This window comes from Pristiophorus japonicus, unplaced genomic scaffold (assembly GCF_044704955.1).
Source record: "Pristiophorus japonicus isolate sPriJap1 unplaced genomic scaffold, sPriJap1.hap1 HAP1_SCAFFOLD_432, whole genome shotgun sequence".
NCBI classification, from domain to species: Eukaryota; Metazoa; Chordata; class Chondrichthyes; family Pristiophoridae; genus Pristiophorus; species Pristiophorus japonicus.
The window spans coordinates 346,238-358,579 of NW_027254224.1; the positions used below are offsets into that span (position 1 = coordinate 346,238).

At 54.4% G+C, this 12,342-nt stretch overlaps 1 protein-coding gene across 5 annotated transcripts in view; it reads left to right on the top strand.

The window, feature by feature from the left end:
- The window catches only part of LOC139251691 (filamin-A-like), a 121,868-nt gene that overhangs the window by 99,214 nt on the left and 10,312 nt on the right, over positions 1-12,342 (top strand). For all 5 annotated transcript variants that reach the window (XM_070873258.1, XM_070873260.1, XM_070873259.1 and 2 more), the window contains 7 exons: positions 289-450; positions 2,862-3,065; positions 4,695-4,847; positions 8,273-8,395; positions 9,160-9,426; positions 10,110-10,247; positions 11,528-11,643. In XM_070873258.1, coding sequence (XP_070729359.1) covers positions 289-450; positions 2,862-3,065; positions 4,695-4,847; positions 8,273-8,395; positions 9,160-9,426; positions 10,110-10,247; positions 11,528-11,643 — 1,163 coding nt within the window. The remainder of the gene's footprint in view (positions 1-288; positions 451-2,861; positions 3,066-4,694; positions 4,848-8,272; positions 8,396-9,159; positions 9,427-10,109; positions 10,248-11,527; positions 11,644-12,342) is intronic.

The following is a 12,342-nucleotide window of genomic DNA, read 5'->3' on the forward strand; positions in this document are numbered from 1 at the left end:
CCAAGCTCTGGAACTCTCTCCTTAAACCTCTCCACTTCTCTACCCCTCCTTCCTTCAAGACATTCCTTAAAACCTCCTTCTCTGGTTATGCTTTTGGTCACCTGCGCTAATTTCTACTTGCGTGGGTCAAATTGTAATACTCCTGTGGCGTTCCTTGGGATGTTGAAGGTGCTATATGAATGCAAGTTGTTGGGCACCCAATGACTGCTTTAGCGTGCAGGGCTGTGAACCGTTGTCTTGACTTTGCTCCCTTCCACCCAAACCCCCCCCCCCTCCCCCTCCGACCAGGCGACGACTCGATGCGAATGTCTCAACTGAAAGTTGGCTCATCGACTGACATACCGCTGGACATCAGTGAGACCGACCTGAGCCAGGTGGCTGCCACAGTCATCGCCCCCTCTGGCCGGGAGGAATCCTGCCTGCTGAAGCGACTGCGCGATGGGAATATCGGTAAGATATGGCGGAGAATTGTCCATTTGGGGCCCATCTAGTCCTTTGGAATCGAGGAAGACTTGCTTCCACTCTTAACACGAGTCCTTAGGTGGCTGAACAGTCCAATACGAGAATCACAGGTGGGATAGACAGTGGTTGAGGAAAGGGAGGGTGGGACTGGTTTGCCGCACGCTCCTTCCGCTGCCTGCGCTTGGTTTCTGCACGCTCTCGGCGACGAGACCCGAGGTGCTCAGCGCCTTCCTGGATGCACTTCCTCCACTTAGGGCGGACTGGTCTTTGGCCAGGGACTCCCAGGTGTCGGTGGGGATGCTGAACTTTATCAGGGAGGCTTTGTGGGTGGTCCCTTGTAACGTTTCCTCTGCCCACCTTTGGCTCGTTTGCCCGTGAAGGAGTTCCGAGTAGAGCGCTTGCTTTGGGAGTCTCGTGTCGGGGGGGCATGCGGACAATGTGGCCCTGCCCAGCGGAGCTGGTCGAGTGTGGTCAGTGCTTCGATGCTGGGGATGTTGGCCTGGTCGAGGACGCTAACGTTGGTGCGTCTGTCCTCCCGGGGGATTTGCAGGATCTTGCGGAGACATCGTTGGTGGTATTTCTCCAGCGACTTGAGGTGAGTGGAGTTGAGGCCAAGATCAGATCAGCCGCGATCTCGAATGGCGGAGCAGGCTCGAGGGGCCAAATGGCCGACTCCTGCTCCTAGTTATGTTGGATGGTGAGAAGCTGGGGTTGAAGCTTGAGGCTTTGAAGTGGGGGACTGGACTCTGGGGCCTGACGACTGGTCTGTGTATGTAAGACTTGCCACCAGGGGGCGCACCAGTGGGAGACCTAAGGGGCACCTTTGCACCCTGGGCAAGCGGGTATAAAAGGTGATTCACCAGGATGCTTCTCCACTCGAGTTACATTAGAGACCAGGTCACAATGGTTTGAGCTTACAACGCTGTCTTGTGGAGTTATTCTGAACATAACTACCATTTTAGATTTGTTTACACTGCTCACCTTGTTCTAACCCTCTGGAGGTGCACCAGTTTTGTTTTATAAACTGTTTAGACATTTACAGCGCAGAAGGAGGCCATTCCGGCCCATCGTGTCCACACCGGCCGACAAAGAGCCGCACGGCCCTCGGTCAGCAGCCCTGAAGGTTACATATAAACCCATGAACAATGGCGGAAAGGCAAAGAGCACCCAGCCCAACCAGTCCGCCCCACATAACTGCAACACCCCTTATACTGAAACATTCTACACTCCACCCCAACCGGAGCTGTGTGATCTCCTGGGAGAAGCAAAAATCTGATTAAAAACCCAGGCCAATTTAGGGAGAAAAAAATCTGGGAAAATTCCCCTCCAACCCACCCAGGCGATCGACACTAGTCCAGGAGATCACCCTGGCCGTATTCAATTCCCTGCAGTACTTACCATTATATCTGCGCCGTCCAACAAAAGGTCATCCAGTCTAATCCCAATTACCAGCTCTAGGTCCGTAACCCTGCAGGTTACTGCAATTTAAGTGCCCATCCAACCATCTCTTAAAAGTGGTGAGGGTTTCTGCATCCACCACTCTTCCAGGCAGCGAGTTCCAGATCCCACAACCCTCTGCATAAAGAAGCCCCCCCTCAAATCCTCTCAACCTTCCACCAACCACCTTAAAACTATGCTCCCTCGTAATAGACCCCTCCAAGGGAAAGGGGCCCTTGCTATCCACTATATCCAGGCCCCTCAATGTTTGTACAGGGGTCTCCTCAACCGATATGCAAATGGTCCCGTGCTACACTACCAGGTGAGGAATTCCAAGGGTTGTGTCACCATAGGCAGTCCCTCAGAATCGAGGAAGACTTGCTTCCACTCAGAGTTGTCAGGTGACTGAACAGTCCAATATGGGAATTAGTCTCTGTCCCACCTGTGACAGACAGTGGTTGAGGGAAAGGGTGGGTGGGACTGGTTTGCCGCACGCTCCTTGAAACGTTTCCTCTGCCCACCTTTGGCTCACTTGCCGTGTAGGAGTTGAGCAGAGCGCTTGCTTTGGGAGTCTTGTCGGTCATGCGGACAATGTGGCCCTGCCCAGCGGAGCTGGTCGAGTGTGGTCAGTGTTTGGTGATGTTGGGCCTGGTCGAGGACGCTAACGTTGGTGCGTCTGTCCTCCCAGGGGATTTGCAGGATCTTGCGGCGACAGCGTTGGTGGTATTTCTCCAGCGACTTGAGGTGTCTACTGTACATGGTCCATGTCTCTGAGCCATACAGGAGGGCGGGTATCACTGCAGCCCTGTAGACCATGAGCTTGGTGGGAGATTTGAGGGCCCGGTCTTCGAACACTCTCTTCCTCAGGCGGCCGAAGGCTGCACTAGTGCACTGGAGGCAGTGTCTGCCCTTATTGATGGGCTGTGTTCTCTTAGTGATGGTTTTTTTTGTGTTTTCTGCAGGGATCTCATTTATCCCGAAGGAGATTGGGGAGCACCTAGTCAACATCAAGAAGAATGGACGCCACATTGCCAACAGCCCCATCACCATCATGATCAACCAGTCGGAGGTGGGAGATGCAAGCAGGGTGAGGGTGACTGGGCCAGGCCTCACCGAGGCCCAGACCTTCGAACCTGCCGACTTTACCATCGACACCAGAGAAGCCGGTAAGTGCGTGGGGGAAAATGTGGCCGACTTTCTGGTGGGGACATAATTGGAGTTGAGTCCGAGTTTTAAGACGGAACACCAGTGCAACATGCTGAATCCAGAACTCCCCAAACCGGGATTGTCCAGAAACTGGATGTTTTTGAGGCAAAATCCGGTCGAGGATTCCGGATTTCAGACCAGACAATCCCAGTCTGGAATCCGTAATCCGTGCCGGATTTTGGACCTTGCTGCTCAAAACCCGGCACGGATTCGGTCCCGAGGATTTGGATTTTGGACGATGTACCCGTATAACACTAGTTATAGTATAAGCATACACCCGTAACATCGTTAGTACCCATCCCGATCGGACTATTTTTGGCGATGAGAAATTGGAGAGGCTGGGGTTGTTTTATTTGGATCAGAGGAGGCTGAGGGGAGACCTGATTGAGGGGTATAAAAATGATGAGGGGCCTGGATAGAGTGGATAGGACGGACCTGTTTCCCTTGGCAGAGGGGTCAACAACCAGGGGGCAGAGATTGAAAGTAATTGGGGGGGGGGGGGGGGGGGTTTTGAGGGGGAAATTCTTCACCCAGAGGGTGTTGCCAGACCGGGAACCAATGTAGGTCAGTGAGCACAGGGGGTGATGGGTGAGCGGGACTCGGTGCGAGTTAGGACACGGGGTGATGGGCGAGTGGGACTCTGTGCGAGTTAGGACACTGGGTCAGTGAGCACACGGGGTGATGGGTGAGTGGGACTCGGTGCGAGTTAGGACACGGGGTCAGTGAGCACGGGGTGATGGGTGAGTGGGACTGGGTGCGAGTTAGGACACGGGGTGATGGGCGAGTGGGACTCTGTGCGAGTTAGGACACGGGGCAGTGAGCACGGGGTGATGGGTGAGTGGGACTCTGTGCGAGTTAGGACACAGGGCGTGATGGGTGAGCGGGACTCGGTGCGAGTTTGGACACTGGGGCAGCCGAGTTCCACCATAAGCTTCAGCTTATTCAGGTGGAAGTTGGGAGGCTGGCCAGGAGAACATGAATGGGAGCAGGAGTCGGCCATTCATGGACTCAGCTCCACTTCCCTGCCCGCCTCCTTATCTCCTTATCGTTCAAGAAACTGTCGATCTCTGTCTTAAATTTATTCAATGTCCTGGCTTCCACAGCTCTCTGGGGCAGCGAATTCCACGGATTTGCAACCCTCAGAAGAAATTCCTCCTCATCTCAGAATAAGGGGCTGTCTATTTAAAACGAAGACCATGCCCCCTAGTTCTAGTCTCCCCCATCAGTGGAAACATCCTCTCTGCATCCACTTTGTCAAGCCCCCTTGTAATCTTATATGTTTCGATAAGATCACCTCTCATTCTTCTGAATTCCAATGAGTAGAGGCCCAACCTCCTCAACCTTTCCTCATAAGTCAACCCCCCTCATCTCCAGAATCAGCCGAGTGAACCTTCTCTGAACTGCCTCCAAAGCAAGTATATCCTTTCGTAAATATGTTTCAATGAGAGCACCCCTCGTTCTTCTAAAATATAGGTGGACTAAATGGCTGGGCCGTCGGGTGGCGGATGCAGTTTTAGTCGAGCAGAGGCGATTCGATTGTCGGTCCTGGCTTTTTGGGTTGTGTACTGAAGAGTCTTGTTTCTTGCTAGGTCACGGTGGTTTGGGCCTGTCCATTGAGGGGCCGAGCAAGGTGGATATCAGCACGGAGGAGCTGGAGAACGGCAACTGCAAAGTGACCTACTGCCCAACCGAGCCCGGGAACTACATCATCAACATCAAGTTTGCCGACCAGCACGTACCAGGTACGATGACCACCCAGCCGTGACCCCTGCAATTTGGACCTCTCTGGTTTGGAAACTTTCGTGGTTCGACATTAGTTGGGCCTGAGGGAGAGGAGGGTTGAAATGTATTTTTTTTTGAGTATTGCAATCTGTCGTGGGGTTGTAACTTTAAAGAGTGTTTCAGAAAGTGGGTTGCTTGTGTGGTGTGATTGGCTGGGAGCAGCATCAGTCTGTGTGTGTGTGTGCAGTCTACAGGGCTGTAGTGATACCCGCCCTCCTGTATGGCTCCGACATGGACCATGTACAGTAGAGACCAAGTCTCTGGAGAAATACCACCAACGCTGTCTCCGCAAGATCCTACAAATCCCCTGGGAGGACAGACGCACCAACGTTGGCGTCCTCTATCAGGCCCAACATCCCCAGCATCGAAGCACTGACCACACTCGACCAGCTCTGCTGGGCAGGGCCACATTGTCCGCATGTCCCTCAGACACGAGACTCCCCAAAGCGAGCGCTCTACTCGGAACTCCTTCACGGACAAACGAGCCAAAGGTGGGCAGAGGAAACGTTACAAGGGACTACCCTCAAAGCCTCCCTGATAAAGTGCAACATCCCCCACCGACACCTGGGAGTCCCTGGGCCCAAAGACCAGTCCGCCCTAAGTGGAGGAAGTGCATCCGGGAGGGCGCTGAACACCTCGAGTCTCGTCGCCGAGAGCGTGCAGAAACCAAGCGCAGGCAGCGGAAGGAGCGTGCGGCAAACCAGTCCCACCCTCCCCTTCCCTCAACCACTGTCTGTCCCACCTGTGACAGGGACTGTGGTTCCCGTATTGGACTGTTCAGCCACCCAAGGACTCGTTCAGAGTGGAAGCAAGTCTTTGATTCCGAGGGACTGCCTATAATGGTGTTTCTCACACGAGGGCACCCAAATGTTTCTGAACGGCAATAATTAAAAGCTTCACAATTTGGAGATATTTCTCTCTCCTTCCTAGCAAATTGAATAACCTCACATTAAACTGTGTGCCACCTTACTGTCCATTCACTATCTATATCCCTTTGCAGACACTGTTCTCACACACCACTCATCCTGAATGAATAAATTAAAGAAAAAAGAGGTACAGGTTGGACCTCTCTGGTCTGGCACACTCGTGACCTGACCAGTGCCGAAACCGAATTTCCCAGACCACGGGAGGTCACACCAAGCTTAGGCTTACCAGTACCCGCCAACAGCAATTTGGTGTCTGTGTGTGTGTGTGCGCGCGCTGGCAGCGTTTGGGTGGCTCCCTCCACTCTCATTCACTGGCCGGAGCGGCTGTCAATCACCCCACACACCATCACGGGCAGTCCCTCGGAATCGAGGAAGACTTGCTTCTACTCTTAACGAGTCCTTTAGGTGGCTGAACAGTCCAATATGGGAACCACAGTCCCTGTCACAGGTGGGACAGACAGTGGTTGAGGGAAGGGGAGGGTGGGACTGGTTTGCCGCACGCTCCTTCCGCTGCCTGCGCTTGGTTTCTGCACGCTCTCGGCGACGAGACTCGAGGTGCTCAGCGCCCTCCCGGATGCACTTCCTCCACTTGGGGCGGACTGGTCTTTGGGCCCAGGGACTCCCAGGTGTCGGTGGGGGTGTTGCACTTTATCAGGGAGGCTTTGAGGCTGGTCCCTTGTAACGTTTCCTCTGCCCACCTTTTGGCTCGTTTGCCGTGAAGGAGTTCCGACTGGAGTGCTTGCTTTGGGAGTCTCGTGTCGGGGACATGCGGACAATGTGGCCCTGTCCAGCAGAGCTGATCAAGTGAAAGTTAACACACAGCTACAGCAAGCAATAAGGAAGGCCAGTGAAATGTTCGTTATTGCAAGGGGGTTGGAGCAAAAGAGTAAAGAAGTCCTGCTACAACTCTACAGGGCCTTGGTGAGACCACACCTGGAGTACTGCGAACAGTTTTGGTCTCCTTATCGAAGACAGGATATACTTGCCTTGGAGGCGGTGTAATGGAGGTTCGCTTGGTTGATTCTTGGGATGAGGGGGCTGGTCTTATGGGAGATTGTGTAGAATGGGCCGATACACGAGTTTACAATGAGCGGTGGTCCCATTGAAACAGACAAGATTCTGAGGGGGATTGACAGGGTGTTTCCTCCCAGGCTGGGGAGTCTGGAACCAGGGGGGTCACAGTCTCCGGATAAGGAGTCGGCCATTTAGGACTGATGAGGAGGAATTTCTTCAGTCGGAGGTTGGTGAATCCTTGGAATTCTCTGCCCGAGGGCTGTGGAGGCTCAGTCTCAATATATTCAAGGCTGAGGTCAAGATATTTTTGCAGTCTCGAGGAATGGAGGGATCGGGCGGGGAAAGTTGAGTTGAAGTCGATCAGCCGCGATCCTGTTGAATGGCGGAGCAGGCAGGCATGAGGGGCCGAATGGATTGTGACCCAGCGACGATGGAGGAACGGCCGATATATTTCCAAGTCGAGGGATGGTGTGTGTGTGTGTGACTGGGAGGGGAACGTGGAGGGGGTGGTGTTCCCATGGACCTGCTGCCCTTGACCTTCTAGGCGGTAGAGGTCGCGGGTTTGGGAGGTGCTGCCGAAGAAGCCTTGGCGAGTTGCCGCGGTGCATCTTGTGGACGGTGCACACTGCAGCCACGGTGCGCCGGTGGTGGAGGGAGTGAGTGTTGAAGGTGGTGGGGAGCGTGGCCCATCGAGCGGGGCTGCTTTGTCCTGGATGGTGTCGAGCTTCTCGAGTGTTGTTGGAGCTGCAACTCACCCAGGCAAGTGGGGAGTGTTCCATCACACTCCTGACTTGTGGGTTGTCGATGGTGGAGAGGCTTTGGGGAGTCGGGAGGTGAGACACTGGCCATAGAATACCCAGCCTCTGACCCGCTCTTGTGGCCACTTGTTTGTGTCTGGTCCAGTGAAGTTTCTGGTCAATGGTGACCCCCAGGATGTTAATGGTGGGGGGGATTCGGTGATGGTAATGCTGTTGAATATCAAGGGGCGGTGGTTAGACTCTCGCTTGTTGGAGATAGTCATTGCCTGGCACTTGTATGGTGCGAATGTTACTTGCCGCTTATCAGCCCAAGCCTGAATGTTGTCCAGGTCTTGCTGTATGTGGCATGGTGCAAATGTTACTTGCCGCTTATCAGCCCAAGCCTGAATGTTGTCCAGGTCTTGCTGTATGCGGGCACGGACTGCTCCATTATCTGGAGTTGTGAATGGAAGTGAACACTGTGCAGTCATCAGCGAACATCCCCACTTCTGACCTTCTGATGGAGGGAAGGTCATTGATGAAGCAACTGAAGATGGTTGGGCCGAGGACACTGCCCTGAGGAGCTCCTGCAGCGATGTCCTGGGGCTGGGATGATTGACCTCCAACCACCACAACCATCTTCCATTGTGCTTGATCCCCCATCCAAAGCAATTGGTGACTCTCTCTCTCCTCGTTTTGTGTCTGCAGGAAGCCCCTTCACGGTCAAGGTGACCGGCGAGGGGCGTGTGAAGGAGAGCATCACCCGCAGGAGGAGAGCTGCCTCGGTGGCCAACGTCGGCAGCCAATGCGATCTCAGTCTCAAGATTCCAGGTAATGGGGATGACTTGCTCTTGGGATTGGGGAAAGGGGCAGGGTGGGGCTAAGTGCATTTCCCACAACCAGGGCAGAAAGACCCACCTCGGCACCTCTCCCAACCCTTCCCGGCCAATAGAATGTCTGTCACATGTTTGTCCGAATTGGGATCGGAATCGACCTCTGCCCCCTACACCCCTCCATCTCTGTGAACCCCCCCCTACACCCCTCCATCTCTTCCATTGGTGGCCGTGCCTTCAGCTGCCTGGGCCCCAAGCTCTGGAACTCCCTCCCTAAACCTCTCCACCTCTCTACCTATAAGACGCTCCTTAACACCGACCTCTTTGACCCAGCTTTTGGTCACCTGTCCCTAATATCTCCTCACATGGCTCGGGCTCGTAACACTCCTGTGGAAGCGCCTTGAGATGTTTTATGATGTTAAAGGTGCTTTATAAGTGCAGGTTCCTCCATCTATTTCCCACAATTATAACAGTGACTACACTCCACGAGTACTTCATTGGCTGTAATGTGCTTTGAGAGGTCCGGTGGTTGTGAAAGGGGCTATGTAAATGCAAGTCTTTCCTTTGCCTTTTTTTTCCTCCTTCCTGTTCTCTTCTCCCTTCCTGTCTTTCTGCTACAATTTTGACCTCTAATGAATCTCTGACCTCTGACCCCGTGGTTCTGGTCCCGGCCTCCTCCTGTGGGGTGGGGGGGTCGGAGGAGGGGGACGGTGGATTGAAACGCTCTTTCTCTTTCTCTCTCTCCCACCCACCCCGCTTCAGAAATTAACGTCGGGGACATGACGGCCCAGGTGACGAGTCCTTCCGGCAAAATCCACGACGCGGAGATAATGGAGGGCGAGAACCACACCTACTGCATCCGCTTCGTGCCGTCCGAGACGGGCATCCACACCGTCAGCGTCAAGTACCGGGGCCAGCACGTGCCGGGCAGCCCCTTCCAATTCACCGTGGGGCCTCTGGGCGAAGGAGGCGCTCACAAAGTGAGGGCTGGAGGTCCTGGATTGGAGCGGGCAGAGGCCGGGCTACCAGGTAGGCACCTTACGCCCGACTGTTCATTTGGTTCGTGTGTTGTGGGCAAGGCCTGGCAATTGCCCATCCCTTGAGAAGGTGGTGAGCCTCCTTCTTGAACCGCTGCAGTCCGTGTGGTGAAGGTGCTCCCACAGTGCTGTTAGGGAGGGAGTTCCAGGATTGTGACCCAGCGACGATGGAGGAACGGCCGATTTTATATTTCCAAGTCGAGGGATGGTGTCTGACTGGGAGGGGAACGTGGAGGTGGTGTTCCCATGGACCTGCTGCCCTTGACCTTCTAGGTGGGTAGAGGTCGTGGGTTTGGGAGGTGCTGCCGAAGAAGCCTTGGCGATTTGCCGTGGTGCATCTTGTGGACGGTGCACACTGCAGCCACGGTGCGCCGGTGGTGGAGGGAGTGAGTGTTGAAGGTGGTGGGTAGCGTGACCCATCGAGCGGGGCTGCTTTGTCCTGGATGGTGTCGAGCTTCTCGAGTGTTGTTGGAGCTGATGGACCACTTGAAGCCAGTGGTGGGAAAAGCAGGTTAAAAGTTGTCCCTCGAGACTATAATCCCTGCTTGCCCAGATCCCAGAGTGCTCCAAGGGTCCATTGGGGGTCTGGATGGGATGTGACTCCCTGTGCTCAAATTCCGGTGGGGTGTGACTGACTTCAATGTCTCTGTCTCTGTCTCCTCTGCCTCTCTCTAGCCGAGTTCAGTATCTGGACCCGTGAGGCGGGAGCTGGTGGCTTGTCGATAGCGGTCGAGGGGCCCAGCAAAGCCGAGATTGCCTTTGAGGATCGGAAAGACGGTTCGTGTGGTGTGTCGTACATTGTGCAGGAGCCCGGTGAGTACACATGGTTACTGGGTGGCTTTGGCACTGCGCCCACCCCCCAGGCTGGGGAGGTTTTGGGGTTAGCAGGCTGTCGCTAGTGAGGTACCAATGCTCAATTAAGAAAGCAAATGGTACCTTGGCCTTTAAATCTGTTGGAGTTTTTTGAGGTTGTAACTAGTAGAATAGATAAGGGGGAACCAGTGGATGTGATATATTTAGACTTTCAGAAGGCATTCAACAGCAAAATTAGGGATTGTGGGTAATATGCTTGCATGGATACGGGTTGGTTAACAGACAAGAGTGGGAATAAACAGGACATTTCAGGTTGGCAGAATGTAACTAGTGGGGTACCACAGGGATCTGTGCTGGGGCCCCAGCTATTCACAATCTATATCCATGATTTGGATGAAGGGACCGAGTGTAACTTCTCCAAATTTGCTGACGATACAAAGCTAGGTGGGGTACAGTAAGTTGAACAGCAAGAGCCTGCAAAGGGATATCGATAGATTGAGTGGGCAAGCAGGTGGCAAGTGGAGTTTAATGTAGGGAAATGTGAAGTTCTCCGCCGTTCTCCAGGGAAAGATAGAAAAGCAGAGTGTTAAGTAGTGAGATTGGGAGATGTCTGTTTTCAGAGGGACCTGGGTGTACAAGGACACCCATCATTGAAAGTTAACATGCAGATACAGCAAGCCATTCAGAAATGGTATGTTGGCCTTTATTACAAGAGTAAAGACGTCGTCTTGCAATTATATCGGGCCCTGGTGAGACCGCACCTGGAGTACTGTGCACAGTTTGGGTCTCCTTACCTAAGGAACGATATACTTGCCATAGAGGGCGTGCAGCGAAGGTTCACCAGACTTGATTCCTGGGATGGGGGGGGGGGGATTGTCCTAATGAGGAGAGATTGAGCAGACTTGGCCGATATTCTCTCATTTTGGAAGAACGAGAGGTGATCTCATTGAGTCATACAAGATTCTTGAGGGGGATTGACAGGGTAGATGCAGGGAGGATGTTTCCCCCCAGGCTGGGGAGTCCAGAACCAGGGGGGGGGGTGTCAGTCTCAGGATAAGGGGTCGGCCATTGAGGACTGATAAATGTCTTCACTCCGTTGATTCTGAACTCTCTACTAAGGTTGAGTCGGGGGGGTGGCGGCAATGGGAGAGGTCATTGGTGGGGGGAGGTCATGGAGGGGTGAGGGGTCATGGCACAGTCTGTTCTGTTTACGACTCTCCCTCTCTCTCTCTCTCTCCTTTTTTTCCCCCCCCCCCCCACCTTCCCCTGTCTCTCCGCAGGGGACTACGAGGTGTCTATCAAGTTCAACGATGACCACATTCCCGACAGCCCGTTCATCGTCCCGGTGGCCTCCCCGTCGGACGACTCCCGTCGCCTCACTGTCACTAGCCTTCAGGTGAGGCGCCGAGGAAAACCGCCCCAAACTGCCCTACCCTTCGGTCAGGCTGCCCCGCGGCGGAGTGGGCCTGTGGTCGCCAGTGGCAACGGGGAGGGTGGTGTTGGGGGGGGGTGGTGCCAGAGGTTAGCCTGGGTTCAGTCCCGTCAACTAGGACGGAGGCCAAGATGGGCCTGGGAAATCCAGGGGTCGTGAGGCGAAGCCAAATGGAGTCTCTGTGCTGTGACCCCCTCACCTCACTGTGACCTCCTTCCCCATTTCTGCTCTACCCCCCAACCCCCTCCCCACACACACACACTTCCTGGGAATTCCCTAATCCTGGTTGGCATGTTGGTCAAGTCCAGGAATGGTGGGGTTGGGGGGGAGGGGGGGTGGTTGGGGTTGCAGTTATACTGCCTCCCCTCTCCACCAACCCCACCCCCCACTTGGTTTGGCAGCCAATCGCAGGCACGTGGGGAGGTCCCAGGTTCCACCGCCCTCGTCGATTGGGGGCGAGAAATGGGAGAGCGGGGTTGCAATTGGACTCTGCACCCCCCCCCTTGGGCAAAATTGGCCAGGGTTCCTTCTCCCAATCCAGTGTGTCTGTCTCAGTTGGGGGGCGGAAACTCGGTGGCGATGATGCTTCTTGCAGTCGAATAGCATGATGACACATACATACCCCCCCCCGGGCTCTTGCACCAGTAATTGGACCAACACAGT